At 38.6% G+C, this 26990-nt stretch overlaps 1 protein-coding gene across 3 annotated transcripts in view; it reads left to right on the top strand.

Moving 5' to 3' along the window:
- Positions 1–16149, top strand: part of AKAP11 (A-kinase anchoring protein 11) — a 44603-nt gene extending 28454 nt beyond the window's left edge. For 2 of the 3 annotated variants that reach the window (XM_051625354.1, XM_051625363.1), the window contains exons 9-12: positions 2281–2364; positions 3119–3165; positions 6280–6440; positions 11735–16149. In XM_051625354.1, the coding sequence (XP_051481314.1) occupies positions 2281–2364; positions 3119–3165; positions 6280–6440; positions 11735–11881 (439 nt within the window). In that variant the 3' untranslated portion in view covers positions 11882–16149. The remainder of the gene's footprint in view (positions 1–2280; positions 2365–3118; positions 3166–6279; positions 6441–11734) is intronic. The other variant, XM_051625373.1, reaches the window with a different exon arrangement.
- Positions 16150–26990: the final 10841 nt, after the last annotated feature.

Genomic DNA, 26990 nt, shown 5'->3' with positions numbered 1-26990 from the left:
CAGAGGATTAAACTATGTGTAAACAAGGGAGCAAGACAACTTGGAAAGAATTATCAAAGCGTGATCTCTGCAGTTCCATTTGAATGGAAATTGGAATTAGAGTTCTTCAGTGGACTTTGTAAAGCTAGTTGTACAGAGGTGTGGTGGTGTCTTCTTTGCATACCTAATGTTAGTGACTTCAATTTAGAAATAAAAGTCTTAAGTTTGCTCTGTAGTTAATGTATAGGTATAGACATAGACAAAGGCTTTTCCAGGTGATGAATCAGAGCATCCAAGTTAGATTATAATTAAAGTAGCAGCCTCTTGCCTTTGATTGTATGTACATAATGCAGAATCACAAGGCAGATGGTCAGAGTTATAGTTCCCATATATACTGTCTGTATATGTGTATATGCGCACACACACACACACATATATGTTGAGAGGTTTTCTTGCAATTCTGCTGGCTTTGTTGAAGACTTGCAAGGTGCATGAAACATTATAATAGCATTATGATGCCTTAGTCTGTGTATTACTTGTTCAGCAGTTGCAGGACTTTATTTTTAAAACTGTTTATTTAGCATCTTAAAACAACAAAAAGGTTGCATAACGAAAAAGTCTCATACATTGCTAAATCATATGGTTCAATGTATATTATTATTTCAGACCACGTTTGACCTCTGAAATATGTTCATCTCTTACCTGATCTAAACAGCAGTATGCAGGAGGTCATTCTGTTTGATTGCAAATACTTTTTCCCTTAGTCCAAAAACTGGGGTAGCTTTTACTTCTGCTTATATGTATATTACTTGTGAAGTTGGCTGATGGAGTGCAAAGTATTAGTACCAGCAGGCTAATAATTCTTTTCTATACATGTAATCCAAACCAAATGTAATACTTTTTACTGTGATAGCCTCACACAGTAGCTTGAGGAATGTTCTTATGACCAGGTATGGATACTCTATGCAAATCAAGTTGATTTCTTTGGAAGCTTCTGCTCTTTGTCTTTTTTTATTTTTTTCTTTGTTTGCATAATGAGAGAGCTGCTTGGTTGTTCTGTGTGCGTGCAGTCTAAATAAGCTACAGTGTGCTGAATGAAGCACCTGCAGCTTTGTATTTTTTTTTCCAGCTACAGTGTGTTTATATTGCAGGCTTGCTGACCTGCTGCTAGTCTTCTGAAATTAGGATCTAGGCAGGTGTACTGGAAAGCAAAGGACAGTGATAGGTGATACTGGCAGACTCTTGAAAGAGGTTAATGTCTCGTCTGTCTCTTTAAATATTTCTTTCCACCATTTGTGATTAAAAATTTTACTATTTGCCTTGATTGGAATGAGTAGAAAATAAGAGCTTTAACAGTCATGCAAAACTTAGGTGAAGAAAGCATCTTCTTGCAGCAGTTTTTCTCTGTAGCTACTTCATGGCTTGTCTTAGCATCTGTAGTAGACAATGCAGTTTTCTGAAAGAATGATGGTTATCTTGAAATTTTATTCTTGGAAGGCTTCCAGATGTACTCTGGGGGTGGTAAGAAGTTGGGCAACAGAGATTTAATCCTATGACTAGCTTAGTCTTGTATGTAAGCACAGGCTTAACAAACTCTGCCAATTATAATGCCTAAAAGGTACCAGTGTAAGGCCATGATAATTTTTTTTTCTTTGCATTGGCTTGAATGTAGTCATGGTATAAATGCAATATGTTTATGAACTGTGCGGGAAGTAATCTTTTAGTATTGTTTTCACGGATCTATAAACTCCCCTATTTTTAAAATATCAGCTTATAGAAAATATTCAGAATTTGAAAAATATAATATTTTTTAGTTTTTAATTTTTAGCTCTAAGAATTCTTTCTTATGAGGCTGTTGGAAATAATTAGTGGATCTTTTTAATTAAATGAAGTAATTTTCTTTGTGCATTTGTCTTCACAGTGTATTATTTTATGAGCCCTTAGCTAGTCCTTAGGCAAGTATTATTGTTGTAAACCATATTCCCCTGTAATCATACTGGAATTGTTGAGCTTGTATAAGTAACGAGCAATGTGCTTAGACCTGAGGACAGAATTACTGCTAGCACTGATCTGGAAAATTGACTACTACTACTACTTTCACCTGCCTATTGAAACTTACTAGTTTTGTGTGATTGTGCACATTGCTGATCTAAGTAGCAAATTCTTCCAGCAAACCTGAATAGGAGGTTTCAGTGCTATTGCATTAAATGTCTTCACTAAACACCTCAAAGGTAAATGAAGGTTCTAGTTTGAGCTATTGTTGTTTTCTAGTTCAGCTGTGTTCTCTTCTTCTCCTGGCAGTAATGGTAACAGCAGTAGCTGGAGCAGTCTTGGTTTAGAAGGGGATATGTATGAGGAGAATTTATCCTTTCCAACATCAGACAGGTTGGTTGAGTTGAGAAATATAAACCAGATGGGTGTCTCATAATTAATGCATGAAATAATCATTTTGGAAAATAAAAATATGGTGCATTTTTAATGCTGATACATTATTCACACTCTTCTCACTTAATCACAATATGTTTTTATCATTAATTAATCCATACTTAATGGTTAAATTTTGCTGTGCTAAAGTGATGAGTGTGTTATGCTTGCAAAATGAAAGGTCCCTTTTGTGCCTGTTCTTGCTTGCAGTTTTACAAGTCTTCAGATTGACTTTTTCATACAAACTAGAGCTTGCTTCCTACAGGATTTCTGTTTTTTCCTTTAGTGTTTGGAAACTTGCAAATTGCTTGGTAACTCATTTTTTATACCACTTGTGACTTACAGCTTTGAATAACCTATAGCTGTTCATACCTGTTACATAAGATGGCTCAGGCTTTTCACATACAAAGCAAAACGAAACTGTCTTTAATTCAAATCAATACGTTTTCTATTTTAAAATGTCTTCATAATTATAGTCCTTCTTTTTAATACCCTTCTCTTGTATCTCTCCTCTCCCTTCTTTACCTAAGAGCAAATCTTGTGAAATTGATAAATCTGTTTCCAACATGAAATGGTGTGAGAAGCAAAGCTTTTAAAATGATCACTTGTTAATTCTTTTATAGCTTTCCTGTCCTTTAACTTTCATTGCAGTCTTAGAGTTGACTAAATTTATTGTGCATGTATTAATATTTTTTGTTTAATTTTAAAAATACAGTGATGGGACAGAAGATAAAGATGAAGACTCCAAAGATGCTGTAGAAGGTAATGTCAATTCCACCATATACTAATGTTCTTAACCTGTGCACTCTACATGAATGATTTTATTAATTCTTTGCTTCTGTAGACTGCAAAACAAGGTTGCAACCCTGTTTTTCCTATTCCTCCTAATGCATGTCAGCCAAAGTGTCAGAATATATTCTTAATACCCTACATACAGCTCTTAATGCACTGAAGTTTACAGCCTCTGGGAAATGCTAGGCTCCTATCCTCACACGTGTATTTAGTAAAGTAAGGCAGTGAACTCTCATCAGCTTGTGAGAAAGTGTAAATCTATATGCATAGAATAACTTATTTGTAGGATGTTTGAATCATAAAACTATTCAGGTTGGAAAAGACCCTTGGGATCACCAAGTCCAACCATCATCCCTACTCTACAAAGTTCTCCCCTAAACCATATCCACCAACACCACATCCAAATGACCCTTAAACACATCCAGGGATGGTGACTCAACCACCTCCCTGGGCAGCCTATTCCAGTGTCTAACCATGCTTTCTATGATTTTTTTTTTTTCTAATGTCCAGTCTAAACCTAGCCTGTTGCAGCTTGAAGCCATTCCCTCTTGTTCTGTCACTAATTACCTGTGAAAAGAGACCAACACCGACCACTCTACAATGACCTTTCAGGTAGTTGTAGAGACGGATGAGGTCTCCCCTCAGCCTCCTCTTTCTCAAGCTAAACATTCCCAGCTCCTTCAAGCATTCTTCATAAGATTGATTCTCTAGGCCCTTCACCAGCTTCGTTGCCCTCCTCTGTACTCGCTCCAGCACCTCGATATCTCTCTTGAATTGAGGTACTCAAAACTGGACACAATACTGCAGGTGTGGCCTCACCAGTGCTGAGGACAGGGGGACAGTCACCTCTCTACTTCTGTTGGTCACACTGTTTCTAATACAAGCCAGGATGCCATTGACTTTCTTGGCCACCTGGGCACACTGCTGGCTCATATTGAGCCGCTTGTCAATTAGAACCCCCAGGTCCTTTTCTGCCAGACAGCTTTCCAGCCACACTTCCCCAAGCCTGTAACATTGCATGGGGCTGTTGTGGCCCAAGTGCAGGACCTGGCACTTGGCCTTGTTGAAGCCCATACCATTAACGTTAGCCCAATGATCTAGTCTATCCAAGTCTCTCTGTAGAGCCATGGCAATGCATCTGCATGGCTGTGTTGAGATACTCAAGAAGTTTTTAAAACTGGTCATATTAACCTTGGGAGAGGGGTCAGGAGATAGGATGAAATAAACTTGGATTTGGTACATTTGCTATAATCTCTTCCTTCTTAGTGAACTATAAAATAGACTCTATGCAGAATCTTGTTATAGTTTCCTGATTTGCAGAAGATCTCTGCACTGTTTCTGGTCTGATTGAAGTGCTAGAGGTTGTTAATTCAAATGGGAACAGCCTGATTTACACAGTGTATGAGGCTGGTTTAGAGATGAGCTGATGTTGGAGCAAGTTGTGACAGAGCTTTTCTTTGGCTATATTATGAAGGTGAAATAAGCATTTTGAGAAACTTCTGTTACCAGAGGTTATTCAGCCATGTTCCACATCTTCAAATGTCTTGATGTAAGCAGAAAGATACGTGGTTATTTATTTTATTTTAATCAGATCTGACTATAAGGTTATAAAGAAAGAAATATAAACTAAGTATTTTTTTCCTCAGAATAATTATAATTAAAATACTTTCTGCTCTGTAGGTTTTATCTAGGTTATCAGTATATCATTGCTTTCTTTTTGTCTCAACTTTAAAAAGTTCTAGCATCTCAAATGTTCAAATTGCTTGATTAAAATAGTGCTTGCTTTTATTTTTTTTTTACGTAGTTTAGGTGTCTCTTGGAGTGTAACAGGCTGCTTTATACTGTACTAGATTTTCTAGTGAAATTTGTCATCTCATATCTTTTGAAATCACCTTCTGTTACTTTCATTGTAGAACCATTTAAATAGTATCCTAGGTAGAAAACCTTTGTACCTGATCTTGTATGTTTGGAAGTTTTGTTCATGTCATACCTAGAAACGTCTATCTTGTTCTGGGCTGGCTGTGACTTGTTCACCAAAGAACTTCAAACAAAACCTTGTTCTTTCCAAATGTACATCTATTTTATAAAACTAAAAGCGATACCAAATTTTCCCTCTGCTACATTATCACAGTGCTTTCCATCCACTATATATATATTTTTAATTGATTCCTTGTCGTATAAAGACACTAGATTTTGGGGCTTCTAGATGAATATTCTCTTACCCACCAAAAACATTGTAATCTTCATGGTTGCCCTAGTTAATTTGCTCTCTCTTTTACCTCCTGGGGGAATCTATGTCATCTTGTATAAATTTGCCAGTTACGAATTAATACCTTAAGTACCTCAGTTTTCATAAGCTTGACTGAAAGAGTTGTGAGATAGACTGCAGAAAATCATGTGTTTGTATTGCAAATGCATCTCTTGTTTCTGTAGAGTTAAGTCTAGAATTTTGGAAGCAGAGACTTCAAGAACAACTTGGAGAGCGCTAGGTGTGTGCTTAGTTGTTTTGGGAGTGTAACAAAGGATGACTGTGATAGCTGGATACAGAAATTCAGAGTGGGAACAAAAGATGACAATACTGTAGTTTCTCTGTGTTGCCTTGCAATTGCTCTTTCAATACTCTGTTAATTTTTGGAACTCTTGCTGTAAAGAAACCGTTGGAAAATTGGATAGGCCTCAGTAAAAACAGCAGTATATTTTGGAAAAACTCAGAGGCAGTCTGAGTAGTAGATGAAGGCGTAGCAAAAAATAGCAGTTGGAAATGGAAATGATGGATGGACAATGTGGGAGACATTGCTTTCTAGTTTGTGAAGGGTACTGTTAAATTCCTCGTCATTTGGAATATACATTAAAGTGTATATGTCTTTTGATACTCAGCTATGTTTGCATGTGATTGTAATTGGGATAAACAGTACTTCTGTGTGTGAAAGTACAGAAACACTTCAGACCAGCATAGCTTTTTTTTTTCCCTTTTATATTATTTGTGTGTAGTAAATTGAAGTTTTTAAGATAATATAGTCCAAAAAGTTAATCACAGTGACTTTTTTGAAGCTATAGCTTTCGTTATGTTATTTTTAATGTTAGGTTTGGAACAAATACGAAAGACTTTAGCAATAGTGAATATTGATCTGGAACCACATCTAGTGGACCCCCAGCTCAGAGCAGCACTCCAGTGGCTGGCAGCTTCTGAAACAGAGATGTCTGATCTTCACTTTCATGACACTGCTACAAGAGAATTTGTTTTGGTAAGTACTTGGGTTTGATGGATGGTGGGGAAGAGGAAGGATTTGCTTTATTTCCATTTGCTGTGATAAAATAGTTGCTACTGCTTTATTTGCCACTCAGTAATAATGAGGTATTTGCTGTTGAGGAAGGTCATTCTTTAAATTCTGAGAGGTCAAAGTGGAACAGCCAGTTAGTTTAGCCCGTGCATGTACCATATGTAAAACAGCATTAAAGCTGAGTTCACTTGATTACAAATTGTTTTCCCTATTTTACTCCAAAGGGGATACCATTATAGCATTTTTGTGTCTAAAATAAATTTTCCCAAGCAGTTTTTATTTAGTATTTAATTTACGTAGTCGTTGTAAATTGAATCTCTCTGAGAACTTGGTCATGCAAAGTAGTTTCCGATCTGGTATGTTCTGCCTCCATTTTTTTTTGGTAGCAAATACACATTTTCATACCAGAAAGAAGTTTAGGGTCTAATTAAATATTAAGTATGTCTTTATTCTGCAAGCAACTGCAATGAGGGCTATTAAGAAAGAAGGCTCAGTAAGATTGTTTTGTGATCAAGTTGAATATGTGAACAAATGAAAAAGCAAAAGTTTAAAGAATTTAGCAATTTTTGTCTGTTAGGGAAGGGTCAAAATTTTGCTGTATGCACTGACCTGGAGTATTAACATCACACACATGTAAGAGAAATTTCTTATAAGTATGTAAGTGAAGTTTATGCTTTATGGCTACACACCAAACTGCGCAATATAATCTGGCATTTGTTAAATTTGACCTATTTCTTTTTTATCTACCAAGGAATGATTGTATCATTACCTGGCTACTGAAAGGTCAGCTTAACAGATACATAGCCTTTGTCTCTAATGATGAGGTTGATAGCAGAGATAAGTTTTCAAATAATTTTATTTTGTGAACTGGTAACCTGTGAAAAAGTGTTAACATGATGCCATTAGATTATTTTTAATAATAAGGTCTTGGCAAAAGTAACTTAATGTGCTTGTCAGTATATTAAGGAAGGAAAAGCTTACTCTCCATTTCAAGAGGTGGTATTGAGTCTTCAACTTGGTGCTTTGCTGAGCTCAAATCGTCATTTCAGCAGAAAAAGGTAGTGGCTGGGAAGTAGGGTTCAATGTGACAAAATAGACTCCCAAATGTAGATGAATGTGTGTGCCTGTGGTGCTTAGTTACTGGAGGCTGGTGTTAAGAGTGTGAAAGTTACCTAGAGGTCAGTCCAACTTGTACCTGGGCTGAATTTTCCTGTGAGTAGCTTTTCCCTTTGTAGACCAGAAAAAGAATGCTAGTTTTGTTTTACTTTTACCCATGTAACTGTAGTATATATATATCTTCTCAAGAAGTCACAGAGTCACACAGAATCACAGAATGTTAGGGGTTGGAAGCAACCCCAAAAGATCATCTAGTCCAACCCCCCTGACAGAGCAGGATCCTCTAGAGTAGGTTGCACAGGAATGAGTCCGGGTGGATTTTGTATGTCTCCAGAGAAGGAGACTTCACAACCTTTCTCAGCAGCCTGTTACAGTGCTCTGTCACCCTCACAGTGAAAAAGCTTTTCCTCACATTTATGTGGAACCTCCTATGCTCCAGCTTGCACCCATTGCCCCTTGTCCTATCACTAGACATCACTGAGAAGAGCCTGGCTCTGTCCTCCTGACACTCCCCCTTTACATATTTGTAAACATTAATAAGGTTGCCACTCAGTCTCCTGCAAGCTAAAGAGACCCAGCTCCCTCAGCCTTTCCTCATAAGGGAGATGTTCCACTCCCTTAATCATCTTTGTGGCTCTGTGCTGGACTCTTTCCAGCAGTTCCCTGTCCTTCCTGAACTGAGGGGCCCAGAACTGGACACAATATTGCAGATGCAGCCTCACCAAGGCAGAATAGAGGGGGAGGAGTATCTCTCTCAGCCTACTAACCAAATCCCTTCTAATGCACCCCAGGATGCCATTGGCCTTCTTGGCCACAAGGACACATTGCTGACTCATGGTCATATTTCTGTCTACCAGGAGCCCCAGCTCCCTCTCTCCTGTGCTGCTCTCCAACAGGTCACTCCCCAGCCTACACTGGTGCATGGGGTTGTTCTTTCGTAGGTGTAAGACTTTACACTTGCCACTTTAGTTCTCATTCAGAATGACCCAGAATATTGGGACATGGTTTTTGGGCAAGTTGTGCTCCTTTTCTGGAAGTTGGTATGTTTCATTTAGAATTATTTCAGAAATGTGTTTTGTTGTGCATTAGTTCTGACACTTAAAATGGACTTAATGCTTTCATGTGCTCCTTTCCTCTTACAGTTCATAAGCATCTTAACATGAAGAAGAAAATACTTCTCTTTTTCTGTTCCTGCATGCCTGGCCCAGCATTCTCTGATGTTCTTTTGATGTCACTGAGCTGGGTTTAGTGACTGCAATAATTCTGACCTCTTCAGTCGTTTTTGCCATCTTTTGAAGATCTGTCCATCCATTTCATGCTTTTCATACGTGAATTGCAATTTTGCAAATACGCAGAACAGTGGTAGGACCCACACGTGTTAGTAATCTCCTTTGTGTCGGGGAGAGACACCTGTATTTTACACTGCAACGTAACATGTAAGGCAACTAATAGAAAGCCAGGCCCTCTTTTATAAGTTTTCTTTAAGTGTCTCATTCTTTTGCCAGCTCTGACTTAGTAGATTTCAAGTTGTGATGCTAGTATTTGAGCCAATGCCTCGAGACACACCAGAAAGTTACTTTATGGCTGTGTATCCAACCACCTTCCCAACCTTAGTAAGATAATGTACTCAGAAGAGCACTCTGGAAAATAGCATTGTCTATTATGTGTGCACTCCTAAAAATTATGCTGTTTTTCTGCTTGACACTTCAGTTATAAATTGATACTGGGTTGACACCTAAAGATAAAGCATAAGACCTTCAGGCAGATGTTAGTTATGCAGTCCTGAAAATGTTAAAGTAGTTCATGATTCACTTAGGTTTATAGATTTGTTCTTAGTTCTCCAAATGCAGTTACGTTAAAAGGAATTGAAATCCTGTTTGCTCTCCACCCACCCCCCTGCCCCGGGGGGCAGGGAAGGGTTACCTGCTTATATTATGTCCCATTTCTCATTTGGAATGATCTCTGGCCCAAACTAGGGGGTTTAAATTAGACATAGTAATTTTGTTCTGTCACTAGTAAAGCTATACAAGCACCTGTAGAGGGCACTGCAGGCCAGCAGAAAACTAAACTGACCTGTATGTACTGATGTCCTTCCAGCTATGGGGTTTTGGTCATCTCGTAGGTGCTTTGGTAAATTACCTCAGTTGCATGGGGAATGAGCTTGGGTTTTAGATCACATTGAAAACAGAAATTTTCACTGTAAGTAGTTGGTGGGTTCTGGAAGGGAGGAAAGGCTTGTGTTAGCTGATCATAGCAGGGCAGTGAGCCACTGATGTGATGTGGCTGTATAAATGACAAAAATACCCCTAGCAGGCAAGATATTACTTGCTGCAACTGAATATGAGCTCTTACTTAAGGATACATGTTATGCTTAGCAAGGCAGAAAGAAGTTAAAAAAAAATTACCTTTGCTAGAGCAAGAAACCACTAAATTAGAAAAGAAAGCTCTTGACTTCTTCAAGAAGCCTGACAGCATGGAAATGCAAGTGCCCAGATTAAAAAAAAAAATAAAAAATTCTGTCCCTTTATCGGACCTTATCTAGCTAGTTTGTAATTCCTGGTATCTATTTATAAACTCCAGTATTTCACTTGCCTGACAGTAAGAAACAGGTCAGCTAAAGAAATAGTGGGATTGAACTTTGAGCTTTAAATTAAAATAGAAAGATTAATGAAGCCAGGTTGCCAGCTCTGTCATCCTACCATGGTGATATGTTCTTGTTTGGACAGTGTTTCCTGAAGCAGGTCTGTGGACATTAGCCAGAGTTTCCTCTGGCATAAGGAAAATGACCATGCTTTTATAAACCAACAAACACCATTTACAAAATTGCCTGTTGTAGACTATAAAACTCCTACTTCCTGTGCTCTGTTTTAAAAGTCACAGAAATAACTACAGATCTCATTATCTTTTTTTAATATGGAGAAGATGTATTTTTTTTTTTTCACTGAAAAAAGTTTCAGTATTCTGGATATGTTGTAGTCAAGATTAGAGAGGATCTTTCTTGCTCATTCAAGTTAATTGTTGGCTCAAGAAATCAATTGGTTTATAAATGTTTTTATGCACACGTTCTTTGTCAGTTCCATCACTTGGAACTGTTGTTGCAGTTGGAACATCACCCATGTGAAGAAGCACAGAGAGATTTTTTTCGTTTTTTAATAGAATTTCAGATTGCAATCTGACAGGTCTCATAGAAGAAACATGATGAGTTTTAAACTTTGTAGCTGTGTAAGATACTTCACTGAATTTTGTTTGTGACTTTTTTGTAAACTTAATGTACAAGATGTCATGGTAGGGACTGTAAAAGGCAATTCTGCAGTTCCAAGGAATAAGTAGAGAGTTAGTATGTAAATTGAGTTTACTAAACACATTGACAGTTGTTCAGAAGGCTACAGAGAATGAAGTTTGTTTGTGTGGATGTTGGTTTCTGTTGTGTTTTGTTTCTTTGTTTTGTTTTTTTGTTGTTGATTTTTAAATGAAAATATTTTATTTACTCAAGCAAACTGGCAAATTCATCCCTGTCTTAGGGTAGGCTTTCTTCCTTATATAGCTGAGCTTGACACATAAGTAAAGATTTTGTTTTCTTCTTAGACCATGGGCAAAAAAAAAATGTTTTCAAGTACACTGATCTCTGCTGGCAAGTGGTTGTTTAACTTAACCCTCACCTTTTCCTCTTCCTCAAAATGTTATAATTTCCCAACTCTGAAGGCACTGTTTTCTTTGAGGGTAGCATCTGTGCCACCCCAAACCACACTATATGTTGTGAAAGGAAAATCCACATCCTTTTATTAAGACTAAGTTTTGTCTTTTTATATGTGCGTTATTGGCATGGGAGGGGTGGCAAATGTCTTAATCTTGTGTTCAGAATTTCCTGTTTTCTCCAGTCTTGATGAACCACAGCCCTCATACCTGTGGCACCACATCATTTGAAAATATCACTCCCTCCAGAAAAAAAAATTGTGAAAACTGCCCTAAAGAAAAGTGCCTGATTCTTGCGGAAGTTTTTGTTTGTAGAGATGTAGGAATAATGATTAACTCATTACAACTGATCTCTTTTGAGCTAATGTTTCAAGAATACTTCCTGTAACTGTTAATCAGGATGTGCCAGTCAAAATATTCTATTTTGTGTCCTCCTGTCTCCCCTTTAGCTTTCCAGAAGACTGCGAGAAAGAGATTGGAAAGTTGGAGATCTCTTGCAAGCAGTTCTGAAATATTGTGAAATGATAGAGAAGGCATCTGATGGAGAACAAGCTCTAAATAAGTCTTTGGTTGGTTGGCTTCTGGAAAATGTCTGAAAAATCCAAAGATGCAACACTCTTCACTTCATTCCTCTTTGGAAAGGAGCTAGAAAGAATGCAAAAACGTAAACTAAAATGCAGCTCATGTGTGTTGAAGTGATTTTCAGCATTTAAAAGACCTTGAGGTGAAAGTCAAAATAGCTGTGCTGTGCTTTGTGATACTGTGCACATGGTATGTTTATTCAGTCCTTAATCGGTATTGTCCACCCACGCATAACTTGTATTTACTGCTGTGTTCAGACCATTGAAATATTTATATTAAAAAACCTTGTATATGATAGTACTTCAGAGGAGACAGTCTCAGGCATTACATCCAGGATTCCTGCTGTGCCAGGATAGCTCTTTTTCCAACTTGTACGTGTCCTGTATTCACAGGGGCACTGAGAGCACTGCTGTTCTGCAAAAATCTGTTCTGTTGTACCTTGCTTGCAATGGAAAAAATTACTGACATTGGCCAGTTGTTGTGTGCCCGAGGGCACCATTGCCAGGAAAAAGATTGTGATCTGCCCAAGCAGCCCCTTAATACAGTCTGGCTTCTTAGCCACCTTTATCAAGTTTAACTTTATGTGAAGATGTGAGAGTCTGCTCTGAAATTGTTGAGGTGTAAATACATGTTGCCTTTTGTTGACTATTGTAGAGCTGGTGACTTTTGGAATAAGGGCAGAGTGGATAGCTGAGCATAAGTCCATACGGAATTCTTCAGCAAGGTTTCCTGAAGCTTGCCAATCAAGTTTAAATTGCTAAATTTCTTACTGAAGCTTTTTGTATGCAGATACTTCTGTGACATTAATTATGTGTCAAAAGAATTTGTATGTTAGTCTCTCACATAGGTATGTTAAAAGTAGCAGATGGCAACACCTTATCCTGCAGATTTTGGACATTGTTTTGACTAGTCCAGTTCTTATTTCTTAGCCTCCATATATGAATTTTCTCTTTATTACTAAAAAGAATCTTCTTACTCAGTGAGCACTTCAGCATTTAGCAAAGAAAACAAATGACAACACAAAGGGGAAATTTATTGCAAATGGATTTTTTTCATTTTTCTGAACTACCATTACAGATTATTATTTTTATTTTTAAGGCACTTTTAATCAAGTCTTTTTAGCAGTCCAGTCAGGTTTCTCTCCAGCACTGCTGAGTTGCCTTTCTGTCTGAAGGGAAATCTGGACCTTTACATATCCTTGTGGTTTGAAAATGCTTTTTGAGTTTTGTGTTTTTATACATCCTTTGAGAGAAAAAGGCATGTGCTCATAATTACTAGGTTGCCACCTCAAAACTTGTATCACTTGCAAGAGAATCATGGAGTCTTACTTATTTTGGATGAACAGAAGAATCTTAATAGCTTTTTCGTAGAAAAATACACTGTTGATATGGTGCACGAGCTTCAGATCCCAAACAAGGAGAGAGAAAACCTCTAAATTTATTCCTGAATTTTAATGCCATATGTACAATTTTGATTTCCCCTACTTCATAAATTGCTATGAGGTGACACACTGGTGAGCACTCTTCTTACAATGTCGTTGTGATTCAGAAAGACATTCCACTAGTCTTTTTACAGACCCCTACTTTGTTTTAGTCCTCGTTTGTCCTCTGGGTTTCTGCCTTGGATCTCACAAAGTTCACTTTCTCACAGAATTAAAGATTTTTGGTGTTTCTGTATATGCACATTTGTATGTTCACACACATGCACACTCACATAGATATGTGTATATATCTGTATGTGTATGAAATCTCACCAGTATGAACTTACAATGTGAATTTTTACCACTAAGTTAAAATTCTGTTACGCTCATAGTTTATTACCTCACTTGGTATTTCATTTCACTGATTGATAGATCCATGGATGCCATGTGACAAAAAGACTAAAAACCATTACAAGGTCTTTTTGTGTTGTTGTAGATAATACAATACAAAGCATCAGGAATCACTTTTTCTAGAGCCCAAATCACAGGGGACAAGTCTTAATTCCTGTATTTGGAAGGTGGTTCTAGTAACAAATATTTTTGAAGAGGTGTTCAAAAGTTGTCTGGAATATTTATTTTATTTTTTTTCCCCATGCTCTTTTCTTCATTTTCTTTCTTTTAAGGTTGACTTTTGACATCATTTTAGAGAAAGAAGTGAAACCATTCTCTGGCTGTAACATCTTCCCTTTAAGACGGCAATAATGTACAAATTTACCTATAAAACTGAAATGTCAAAAAAAAATCAAACACTAAAAGCAGTGCTTCAGGACTAAATTTTGCTGTGGGTTTTGGACCTTTATGTTCTCACCAAGGGGATTTTCAGGACATGAAGTTGCAGTTAAGACTAATTACAGGCTTTCTGCACATGTCCCAAACCAAAGTGAGAAAGATACTTGAAGGCATGGTAAATGTACAAAGCTGCACACTTTAAAAAAAACCAAAACGCCACCACAGGAACGGCCATTTTTTAACAGATTTATTCAGTATATTAAATTTTATAAAACTGGTGAAGTGTTTTTTCTTTTCATTACTTTCCTGGAGAAAGGCAGAATGTTGTGTTGTTCGCAAAGCTTACAACTATTCAAAAAGTTAAGCAGATAACGGTTTCATTAAAAATCGTTTTTATAAATGGAATACTGTTTTCAAACTAGGTGAAATATATTCTATAACCGTTGATTGGTATTTTATTAAGGAAGAGCTTGACTTACTAGCCTCTGAAGAAAGCAGCATAGTTCCAAATTTACATGAGAAGAATATGGTATAAAGTGCTTTCTTCTTATTTAAGACAAAAATCTCCAATTTTCTACAAAAATAGTTTTACATTTGTCCTGTATGACTTGACTTTTCTCCTTGGTTATCAAAATTGGGAAAGCATTAAACTAGCCTGACAAAATTATCATTTAGTTAATCTTTGGGAAACCTTACTGTGGTGATACCTAACTGTGGCTGTCTGCCATCTTAGTGACAAAGCTGTTCTTTGCTAATGCGGGTCTTAAATAACTTTATAACTGAGTTTATTTAAAACTCCTGGCCACAAATACACAAATTACATAATAGAAGTGTAAATGAAAACTAAAAACATGAAGGACCGTATTTTGGTCCTTTTAAACCAGGCAACTGTGCTTTATAAACAAACATCATAAGATAAGAGTTTGTTTCATTTTGCATTTTTTCTGTATTTGAAACCTGACTGGGTAATTTAATTTTAGGACAATGATAATATATACAGTGACACCCTGTCTTAGACACTTCATAAAATATATTCAGTGTTCTGAAAAACTGAAGTGTTTGGATATTTTGTATGATTCTGTAGAAAAAGCACTTTGAAAGTAGTCCCTGTATAAACAAACAATTAAAAGTGGCCATATTTAAAACAAGTTTAAACATTCAGAATGGGGTGCATAAATAATACAGAAGTATGCATAAAGCCTTAAAATAAAAACTAAACAAAACTTAAACCCATATGCTAAAATTAAAGAGGATTTGCTGTCTCAAAATAAGGATGTGAAATAGTAGCTAAGATGATGTACGTGAATGCACTTTGTGTAGTATGTTCGTTCTTCAGTTTTGAAAGATTGTAAGCTTTTTAAAAAGCAAACAAAAACCAAAAATGCAGTAATCCACATTCCGAGACTAATTAGGTCTCTCAAAAACGGTATCAGATTTTAAAGGTTACATACTCTAATGTAACTTTGTCTGGGACCTTCTCTGTAAAGAGCCACACATTTTTGGAAATGGGAACACGGTGAGCACTGTTACCAGTGCAAAATCCCTTAGTTTTACACAGTTGATTTGCAAGGAAAAATTCAGAAATTACTCTAGTGTAAGAATTTTGGCTTTTCAGGAAGAGCCACTACTGTCGAGCATTTTCTGTACTTGAGCTCTGAAGACCCGAGTACAGAGGCCAGCCACTGTAGTCACTTTATTTTGTACCATCTTTGTACATTCCCGTTGTATAGCTGGAGTTGTAGTTTTAGGGGGTCTTAGTTCTGTTGTAATGTCCAAATAGTATTTAATACATAAAATCTATTATAATTTGCTGGAACCGCTGCTTACTTGTGCAGTGTTACACTAATTCACAGCCCACTTAGTGATGCAGTTGTATACCAAAAGCAGTTTGAATAACTATAAATGTTTATGTAACTGTACTCAATGAATATGAAAGTCTTGTACTGTATAATGGTGACAAGTTTTGCCATTTTAGTAATTTAACTATATTCAGTTTTCAGATTATGAACTCCAGGTTGCACTAAGTTTGTCCTTGTTTTAGCAGTGGCTTAAAATAAAACACATTTCACTGTCTTTGAGAGCTCTGTTATTTCTTGTAAATTCAGAGAGTATTATTTTTCTTTTCATCTAACACAGCTGAGATTGTTCTTGGTCAGTGGTTGTGTAAAGGCACTTTGAAGAATGGTATAGTAAATTGTGCATCAGTAGATGGCACACTTCTTACAGAATGAAATTGTTGCCCAGGAAGAATGTGAGAACACAGTTTTAGCATCTTGGGGTTGAAAGGAAAACCCATAGTTCGGGTTATATGGAAGCAAAGCGTTGTATGAAGTAAGAGAGGAGAGTCTGGGCAAGAAATCCATTTAATCAGCATAAGTAGGATGTAATAACCAGTCTACCTCAATCTCGTCTAACCTGGAAGCTACATCACAGAGTCACAGAATCATCCTGGTTGGAAAGGACCTTGAAGTCCAACCTAAATCCACCAATCATAACCTCATCTACCTGTTCAGTGCTTAAAGGTCAGGAAGGGTGGCTTGATATTTCCATGTGAACTGAGGCTGGTCTTTGGCACATTGTACAGCATTTGGGGAATGGGAGTAAAAGCCAGCTGGACAAATGTCAGAATACACTGCTGATGAAAATGTATGAAACATGAAGGCTTATTCGGAATCCTCAAGTGTTTTGCTCTCCTGTGAAATCTACAAAACAGCATATTGTGAAGTACCCCAAAATAAAAATGCTGTGCACAGATACAGTGTCTAAGATTTGCAAGTACTACTTTTGCAAATAGAGGTCTTAATGTTTTTTTGATTTGTATGTTGTGAATCTACTAATCTCAGCTGGGTTTTGTTTCAAGAATTGAGTATTTTTTGCTGAAGTTGCTTTTAAACCAGTGAGCAACTCTCCTTGATCCTTTATTTTTGCAATGGTTATTTAAAGGAGGTTTCTATAGTATTTATGAGATTATTTCCAAAAGGAGCCTTCTTTTGTTTCCTTATCGGTTTGTTTTGTTTTGTTTTTTTTCAAATATATTTTGTTTTTTTGTTTGTTTAGGTAATGCTTCACGTTCAGTCATGTAGAAAATACATGTTAACTGAAGCAACTAACATTTAACTTACTAAAATATTGTACAGCCAAAACCAGATAGATAGCAAGTTTGGGAACAAAAAGCATTGATTTTTGCAAAGGGAAAGAAGAGGATATTCATGTTGAAGATTAGTCTAAGCTCTTCCTGCCTGGACTTTATTTTTCTTTCTTTCAGCAGTCTGGTTCTGGCTGGCTTTATTCAACCACAGAACAGTATCCATGCACTTTGTTTAACCTTGGTGTATTAAATTGAGAGTTAAGTCTCCAGCTATTCCATAGTCTTCTCCTAACATGTGTGCTACTGCATCTCTTGCTGCTGTTGGTCAGATCTTCCTCTTGCTCTGTAGCCTGAGCTTCTGGTGTGACTGAATTCCACGCTGGTTACTGCTCTGAGCCTCTGATCGGAAGGTGGCTATGGAAAGTGAGTCATGCCAAGGCCAAAGAAGTGTACCCAGAGCATTAACCTTACTGGTTATTGAGCACCATATTAATCAATTGCAGTCTCTTACCCTGCTGTTACGGCAAACCACAAAGTGTGTGACTGCTTGGGGTAGGGGAACTAACCATGACAAGTATGAGACCGTGTCCATGGTCAAGGTACTGGCTATATTGTCTGCAACGACACACCATCTTTCCGCAGGACTTGTGAAGACTGAAATTGGTGCCTTGATGTTGTCAAAACATGTAGTCTATCTTGCCTTCATTTCTCCAGAAGTTGCTGCTGCTTCTAGGACTGTGAAGGAGCTTTGTGTGCTGTTTTTGGGATTTGTTGTTTTGTTTTGCTTTGTTTTTAATTAAGAATGGGCAGAAGAGAACACTTGTACAAGTTGCTCAACTTTGTTTCCTAAAGATCCAGTGCTTTGGCCGGGAATAAGATGAGTATCAAGAAAAGAAATGGTGTGATAATGTGGGGTTATTTTCTGCTATCTGCCCCTGTAGCCCACTTATTGCCAAAGTCTTTATTTTGTACAGTCAACACAATGTGTATTGTCCAAGTCTTCTATCACACTTTTCTCGTGGCTGTTGCTGATTTCTACTTTTTTCTGACCCTTCTCCAGTCTCATAGTATGGTTGTCATCTTCTGCTTCTTTCTTGACCCTTCTCTGTTGTCCTGATGTGACTTCTGGCCTTCTTATTCTTGGCCGGTGGAAGTGGTTAAAAACCAGCAAGTGGAGTCTTCTTAGCTGAGAGGCAATGGAATAAGGCTTGCCTACCAGAAATCATCAAGCAGTGAAGAAGAGCTAAACTTGCTTTTGGCTGAGTTTTTCACTCCTGTAGGAAAGTAATCTGTGGTTGCTTTGGTTTGGAACCCAACTTACTGCTTGCAAAACCCTTCGTTTTTATGCTGATTTGAAAGTAACTTTTAAGCTGATACTGAAGTATAATGGAACTGTAACATAGTGTTCATGTGGATGTATATTCTGTGTACTGCTTAACAGCAGCTTCCAGATGCACACAGGGCAAAACTCATTCCTTTTGGAAGCTAGCAGAATCCCAGTTATCTCACCCACTTACATCACGTCTCTGTTTAGATAGACTTTAAAAACAAACAATCAATGTCTCTGTTTCTGAGAATGTGTTTTCATAATTACTGCCCCGTAATACTGTGATCTGAGCAGATGTTGCAGCTGGATTGATTAATCACACAATCAGATGTACTGTTTATGCTGCTACAAAGATGGTAATGCACAGAAATGCAGCAAAGGACATCTCATGCTGGGAAGTCATAGGTTTGGAGGAGATGCCCGATGTTTCTCAGGAAAGAAGACTATGACCCTATGGAAACCAAACTGTGGAAGCAGCTCACCAAAACATAGTTGTTTAGAAAAATGATAGCAAGAGAAATGTCAATACTCAGCTGTCAAGTTGAACAGAAGTCTTTGCAGTATTTTATGCTGTCTGTATCAGAGAAGATATAGAGTTCACAGCTAAATCTATTGGAGTGAAAAGGCACCGGGCGTTAAAGGGCTGCCAAGCTAACTGTTGCAGGGCTGGGAGATGTTTAACTACTATTTATGTGGCAACAGATCATACACATTTTTCATCCTGTTAGCTTAAGAGGTTCAGGACTTGGTTGACATCCTGATTTAATGCCATGAACTACAATAGGAAGTTTGTATCTTCAGGGTGGTCAGAGTCATCAAAGAGTTAAGCCTGAGACATCCTGACAAGCCTAGTACATGCTGGCATCTTCAACAAAACCTCTTTTCCTGTGACTGCCTGAGAAAATAGAGGTGGGTGTTGGAAATTCCCCAAGGAGTCTGGAGGGCCCTCATAAGTATGATCAAAGTGCCTCTGAGAGGCTCCTACAGACATGATTTCAGAGAAGGAGTAATGGTAATTTTTGTTTTAAATTATTTTGTGAGATTTTTTCCTTCAAGTGTTGGAATGCTGCTACTTATGGTATATATGCCCAGCATTTAGTTTGTGTGTTTAAAATATGACTTACTTTATTTTCCTCTGTGGTTTGGATTTCCACAATTGTTAAAAGAAAGTACAAGTCCATAAAGAAGTCATCCTTGTTGCAGTCATCCAAACTACACTGGATGAGTGGTTTAGATTAATTAGGGGAATAACCATTAATCTGAATACACATCAACAATGAGAAGGTTGCTTGTTACTGTTGTTCGTTTTTCATTTTCTTTCTTAAAATGTGAACCTATTTTTGATAAATAGACTGGAAGTGCAGTAAAGCTAAAGCTCATGTAATTGTATCTAATTGACAAAAAGAAAGAGAAAAGAGAATGAACTGTGGTCTTAAGACAGTCTTGACCCTGGCAGCTCTCTGAATTTGAGCATATATTGATTTTCTACCACCTGCATACTTTTTGAAGATACAACGTTCAAACCTGTAGCCAAGTCCTAAATCCAACATCTGTTTTTATATTCGCAGTTTCTACAGTCTTGGAATGTTGAGAAGAATAAGGGTTGCAAAGATTATATTTCTTCTTGGTTGTGGTGCCTTTCCTGGGTGGGATTTCTTAGCCAGTCCACCTTCCCGGTCTAGCAACTTTTATCAGGGGTTGTGGATTGCACCAATCCCATACAGTATCCTTGGGGCCTGCTTTCTGGAATTTCTCTGCATGTTGCTTCTCTGACTTGGCTTTGATGCTGCTCTCATGTCCTTAAGGGTCTCCCAACCTGCGGTCCTATATTTCAGACACTTCTCCAACCCCTGAAGATGGTCTAATGTCCTCAAAGAAGGTGAAATCTTTGGGAAGAGTCAGTCTGGACAGCAGCATAGCAGCCAGGAGAAGGCAAACAGCCAGCCTCTCCATTTCTGTTAGGAAGTGCACAGTGAACTGCCACCAAGCAAGACTCTGTCACATAGCTGATAAAAATCAGCCTAATTTACTGTGTCAGAGGAGAGAGACAGACAAGATATGTGAGACTTGAAGAGCTTTTTCAATTTGCTTGTGAACCTGGGTTCCATACCTGCCTCTGCTGACGCCTTGTTTTGACCTGAGGCAAACTCTGCCTTTCAGGTGCTCTGTAAAGTGGAACAGAGTTTTGGACTTCCAAAATGAGGAACGCTCCTCGTATTTGTCAAATCCTGCAACAGTTAGCATTTTTCTTACACTCCCAAATATAATCAAACAAATATTTTACAATTTTATATCCCTTATATAAAAGCTTCAAAATTGTGTGCCTCTTCAGACAAGTCCAGAAATCTTTTGGTCTGTCCCAAACTGGTTGCATGTATAAAAGCCCTTACAATCTGAAAGCCAGTCACATTGTGACTCTGTTTTGGAAACCTTTCTGTGGTGAGTTGTAAGGATGAAATGTCTCTCTCCCAGTTCTAGATGATGACTTACCTTCAAGGTAGGAGCAGACCCACAGCTACATGGCCATGAAGTCCGAGTTCCCAAAGATAATATGAGAAATGCAAAGATCTGAAGTTCTGTATGATGTTCACCCTCTTTGTATTGTTTTCCCAAAGGCAGGACATTGGCATAAAAGCCAGAGCAGTTAAGACTGTGCTAAGGTTTATAACGTCTGTAATACTGGTTTTGGCTGGAGTAAGGGAATTCTCCATGCAGCTCTGACATGGGGCTCCTGCAATGTCTTTTGCGTAGGTCTCCTGTTTTATGTTTCTTCATTTCTCATTTTAGGAAGCTGAATGACACTTACTGCTCTTTGTACAGGGAGCTGGTGGGAATTGTCTCACTCTCTTCTCCATATAGAGGAGGAGTCTCCTGCCAAGCTGAATATGATTGATGAGGCTCCAGGGAAACAGGTCAGGAGCAAAGGATGATGTGGGGCAGATGGATGTTAGGCATGATAGAAGCTGATCATGGACTAATTAACAGCTGATTAATAACCTCTTGAGGAGACCTGAAGTAACCATCTCCAAATTACAGTCCTCTCCCATTGGTTATGGGTTACCACAAAACAGCAGCTTAAAAGGTAAAAATGTTATGTTTGAAAGAAAGAAAAAAAACCTGTAAATAGTTTTACAAATAACTGGATGCTATTTCCTGCTTGGTGTATGGGAGCTCACACTAAAAGGGCTCCTTGTTAGCCTTAAAATGTGTTCTGATGCCTGCAGCCCCTCCAGAGGATGGTTCTTCATATGCTCTAAATATAGCTGAGCAGAAGGAGGCCTTTGGAACAGTACTGAAGCACAGATGATGGCACCAAGGAGGTAAAACAATCCTGGCTGTGCTGCTCACCTGACAAATACTGGGTTCTCAAGAAAGCCACAAAAATGTTTTGAAGAAAGCTCCATAACCACTCTACTGATGGTGGTTTGGTGAACCTCACGGGGCGGCCCACAATCGGACGTCAGCCATACTTTCCAAATGGCAGTAGGATTGGTCAGTGGTTTGAGATGGGATGCAGCCAGGCTTGTGCTTTGGCTCCAGGTAATGCCACCACAACCTGTTTATAACGTTTGCTCTGTTTTTATGGTTAGCGATGGATGTGTTTGCCTAGCTGGACCATCATAAGTGCCTCCACGATTAACTACTTTATACAAATTGCCCTGAGCCATCTTGGTCTGATCGAATCTTGTGTAAATGCTAAACACTTCAATTTTTACCCTCATTGAAACAGATAATTTTGATGCTATGGGCTTGCATGGTAGCAAACTGCCAGGTTTTCAGGGAAGGCCAGTATGTTAAATTATAGTAAATGTAGTGCAGGCTTCTTTCTGTAGCTTGATAGCTGTAATTTGTTAGCTAGAAATGCACTATTACATACATACTGAGGTTTTGTGGGTTTCCTGGCTTCGTTGCTACAATGAGGACAAGTGATTAATCATGTAGCATGTCTAGTGATGAGTGAGTATATCCGGTCCATTTTTTATTGTTGTTTTATATTCTCCAGTTTTCTGTACCTCTCTAGCTTGTACATGGTTTTATACCAGTTGTTCTGTTCAGCTTTAATCTTTGCACTGATAACTGACAATGGCCTTTCAAGGAGAAGAATGACACAGAATTAAGACTTTAAAATGCTATAGAAAGATTGTCTATACTCAGATTTTTTTCCCTGGAGTTACAATCTCTCAGTAAGTAGGAAGTTTCACACGTGCACGTTTCTTTACATTAAGGGTGAACATAGAACCCTGGAAGTCTAAGGTAAAGTTGTGCTTTTTGACATCTTAAGAAGCAAACGTTTCCTATTGAATCCTTACATGTGAACCGTGTCTGTGAGACAGATGCATCTTTGTTTTCAGTAGCCTTAAATGATCTTCTGTGTCTTCCCCTTGCCTGCCTCCCTCACTTGAACTTGAAGAAAATACACTGTACCAAAACAACACCAGAGAGGCTCAGCATCAGCAATCCCATAAGTAATGTTCAGGGACCATATGTCCTCTAAATATTGACCCATTTTTAGTTCTTCACATTCTTCTGCATGTTCTTCTAATCACTTTGCTCTAGAAATGACAGTAAAACTGAGTTGACTTTTAAAAACCTTACTTTATAACCCTGTCACCTTTCTCCTCACCACAGTAAGAGCGGCAATTCCAGATTCTAGGAAATTATGACAGATGTTATCGTTAAGGTTGTGATTTCAATGCAAGATTTAAAAGAAAATGTAAATTTACCCATCTGTGAAGATGACAGAGGTGGGTTTCTGCAAAGGGGATTTTCCCATATGAGTAGTGTTGCAAGAGAGTGAGAAGAGCAGTTGGCTGAGAGGTGGATGCGGTTACCCACAGGCACCAGTGGTGCACCCAGTAGGACTCAATTGCCAAATTGTAGGGATATGGGTCAGCCAAAAGGCAGGGATTACTGGAACAACAAAGAGGTGTTGGAGCTGGGGAAATCTGAGTGACAGCAAAAATTAGGCAATATAGCCTGTAGAAGTTGTAATGCAAAACCAAAACCAGACAACTTTGCTGTAAGGTGAGGGCTCGATAATGAATCTTCAGAGAAAGGCATGGATCTTTTAGCCTGTACCAGCACACCTCCAGCCAGTACACAACCAAAGAAGAAAATGTCACAGTTTGTAGAGCCAGAAAGAAAAGTCTAGATAGAGGTTGTAAGTTAAAACTAAAAGGCTAGAAAACCCCAGCAATAGTAATGGATTTTCAAAGATGAACATGCTTATTTATGTCATCAAATTTGGCATCATCTACCTTATGTTTGTCTGCTTGTTCTTCAAACTGGTTATGACCATAAACTCGTTTAGTTGAATGCCTGAATTACCAGGAAAGTGCAAATACTGGTTTAAGCCCAGTTTAAGATGTGTGCATGGTAGAAACACAGTTCTGCATGTCTAAGTCTAGGGTATAGACTCTACAACTGAGAACTTGGAAGTTCACAGTTTTTTGATCTTTACAGAATGTGTGCAGTGTCACCAGCTTCAGCTTTTGGCAGGATTTTTTAGATGGAGGCAGGAAGGAAGATAAAGAGAGTCCTCAAGTTCACAGTTGCACAGACTTTGGGTTACTTTGAGAGATGGGTTTGTGTAGACATCACAGATGTCTACGTGTTTCTCAGTCTACGTATTTCAAAGCCAAAATTGGATGATGAAAATTTTGGTGCTGCTTTCCAACTGAGCAGTTATTTAAACTGTGCGATAGTTCTTAGTTATTGGAAAATATGATAAGACTGATGGCTTTATGCAAACAAGGGAAAATTTTTGGAAGTACAAGAATCCTATGGGAAGATGACACCTTTGTTGCCAACTGTTGCCCAGATCATATCAGAATGAAGCTGACAAGGCTTGTTATTTCAACGGCTGTTCCCATCCTGAACTTTTAAAAAAAGCCAATGCATCTGACAAATCAAGATGACTTATGGATGTCTGAGGTGGAGGCACCCAGTGTCCTTGCTACTTAACAGTGAGGTAATTTTATACAGAAATTTCTACGTGTCCTCTAATGTCTGGCCTCTGTAAAAGGGGTCAGTAAAATGCATTTGTCAAAATGAAGGCCTGTTTGAAAAATAGCCACTTTGGTACACTAATGGATAAGAATCCAGAGGAAAATAAATAGCTAAGACTCCTTACTGCTTTGTTGGGGTGTTTTTTTCAAGGTTCAGAGTCAGAAATAAACATACAGAGACATTATCAGATTTATTTATAAGACTGAAAAATTACTAGCAGAATTTAAAAGCAGTGTGTTTATGTAGACAAAAAATGTTTCTTCTGCTAAAGGCTAATTATACACCACCTCCCTTTTACTTTCCAGAAATGTGCAGAATAATGTCCTTAGCCTGTATATAAATAACCAGTATTTGACAATATAGTGGCACACACTGCTTCATGCTGAAGGTGGCATTATCAGCCCATTAGAGGAAAAGAGATGTATCCCAGCCCAAGGCACACTGCTGCCTTACCTCTGTTGGTTCATTTGTCCTCAAGTATGAAGACAGCTTGAGAACCATTGATGGACAGGCTGAGGGTGTAGCATGAGTCCAGTTCACAGTGGCATCTACACTGAAAACTACTTCAGTGAACTTCTGAAGGGCTGAGAGACTAAAACATCTGTTCTGCTGCTGGATAAACTAGAGAAGTGGGCCCAGGTGAACTTCATGAGGTTCAGAAAGGCCAGGTGGCAGGGCCCTGCACCTGGGCCAGGGCAACCAGAGATACCAATACAGGCTGGGGGAAGATATGCTAGAGAGCAGCCCTGTGGAAAAAGATGTGGATCAAAAGCTGAACATGAGCCGCCAATGTGCAATTGCAGCCTAGAAAGCCAACTGCATCCTGGGCTGCATCCAAAGAAGTGTGGCCAGCAGATGGAGAGTGGTGATTCTGCCCCTCTACTCTGCCCTGGTGAGACCTCACCTGGAATACTGCATCCAGCTCTGGTGCCCCCAACACAAGAAGGACATGGACCTGTTGGAGTGTGTCCAGAGAAGGGCCATGAAAATGATCTGAGAGCTGGAGCACCTCTCTTATGAAGACAGGCTGAAGGAGTTGGGGTTATTCAACCTGGAGAAGAGAAGACTCTGGAGAGACCTTACAGCAGCCTTCCAATACCTGAAATGAGCCTATAAGAAGGCTGGTAAAGACCTGTTCACTAGGGCATGTAACAATAGGCCAAAGGGTAATGGGTTTTAAGCTAGAGAAGGTTAGATTTAGGGTGGACATTAGGAAAAAAGTTCTTTAATATGAGGGTGGTGGATCACTGGAACAGGTTGCCTAGAGAGGTGGTGGAGGCCCCATCCCTGGAGACAATCAAGGTCAGGCTTGATGGGGCCCTGAGCAATCTGTTCTAGCTGGAGCTGTCCCTGCTTATTGTAGGGGGTTGGACTAGATGACCTTTCTATATTCTTTCCGTCCCAAGACATTCTATGTTTCTATGATTTTCTTATAATGTCTCTGTTCGTTTTGGTATGGCTGACAACAGTAAAGCTCCAGCCAGATGAATAGTCCGGCCAAGATCTTTATGCTAAGAGAGACAGGAAAAGACATTTTCCAAAGCATTGATGTCTTATTTTCAGAAGTGGGCCAGGAACCACCTTTTGGCAGCTCTATTACAGCTGTTTATGGATTTTTGCCAAAGCAGCTGAAAGGGAAAGTGTAAAATTGCATAAGCAGACCTAGAGGAGAGGCCAAGAAATTCCCTGTCTTTAGGGGAGATGCTGGTTTATGGGCAGGAAGACTGCTTCTCTGATTTGTATTGGTCATTCCATTATATCCTTAGGATATTTTGCAGTAATTAAATGAGGCTTGGTTAAAACTGTAAAGTCGAATTTTGGTATCAAGCCTGGCAGTGAGGATCACCTCTTGGAGTGCAAGACCATGGTTGTTTAAATCCCACTCAGATGAGACTGGCCTAGTAGTAGGTATAGCCTCTCTGGGAACAATGTTCCTACCAAGAAGCAAGTATGTGAAAAGCAAGAGACATCTCAGTTGTCTTCTGCAAGGATCTCTATGAATCTGAGTACTTTTGTTGTTGCTTGAGCAGACTGGATTTGACCTCCCTAGTAAGGTTTTGGAGCCCTTCCATCTCTAGGTTGGAATTGCAGGAGAGATTTGTGTATAGATGAGACCCTGACCATAAAATCTGCAATGTAATAAAAGACTCCTACTTCAAAAGCCAAGTCCTATCAGAGCTGAAAAGTTGTGAGAAATGTAGGCATGTAAGGGGTGATTCACCTCACTGGAGAACAGCAGCATAAGTTGGAATCAGTTTCCGTAAGTTCCCTGTATTAGTCAGTGAAAACAAAGAGAAAATTCTGTTTCTTGGGCATGATTCATCTCATTTTCATGTCGACATTTGAAAACAGGTCAAACAAATTGGGCTCTGTTTCTTTTGCCCATAAAAGAGTCTGAATTACTAGCTAATGTGTTGATATGGATCATAGAATAGCCCAGGCTGGAAGGGACCTTGAGAGAGCATCTGGTCCAAATTTTCATGGGGAAGG

Source organism: Apus apus, chromosome 1, assembly GCF_020740795.1.
Source record: "Apus apus isolate bApuApu2 chromosome 1, bApuApu2.pri.cur, whole genome shotgun sequence".
Classification (NCBI taxonomy): Eukaryota; Metazoa; Chordata; class Aves; order Apodiformes; family Apodidae; genus Apus; species Apus apus.
Note: the sequence above shows the minus strand (reverse complement) of the source record. Positions and strands in the feature narration are given on the sequence as shown.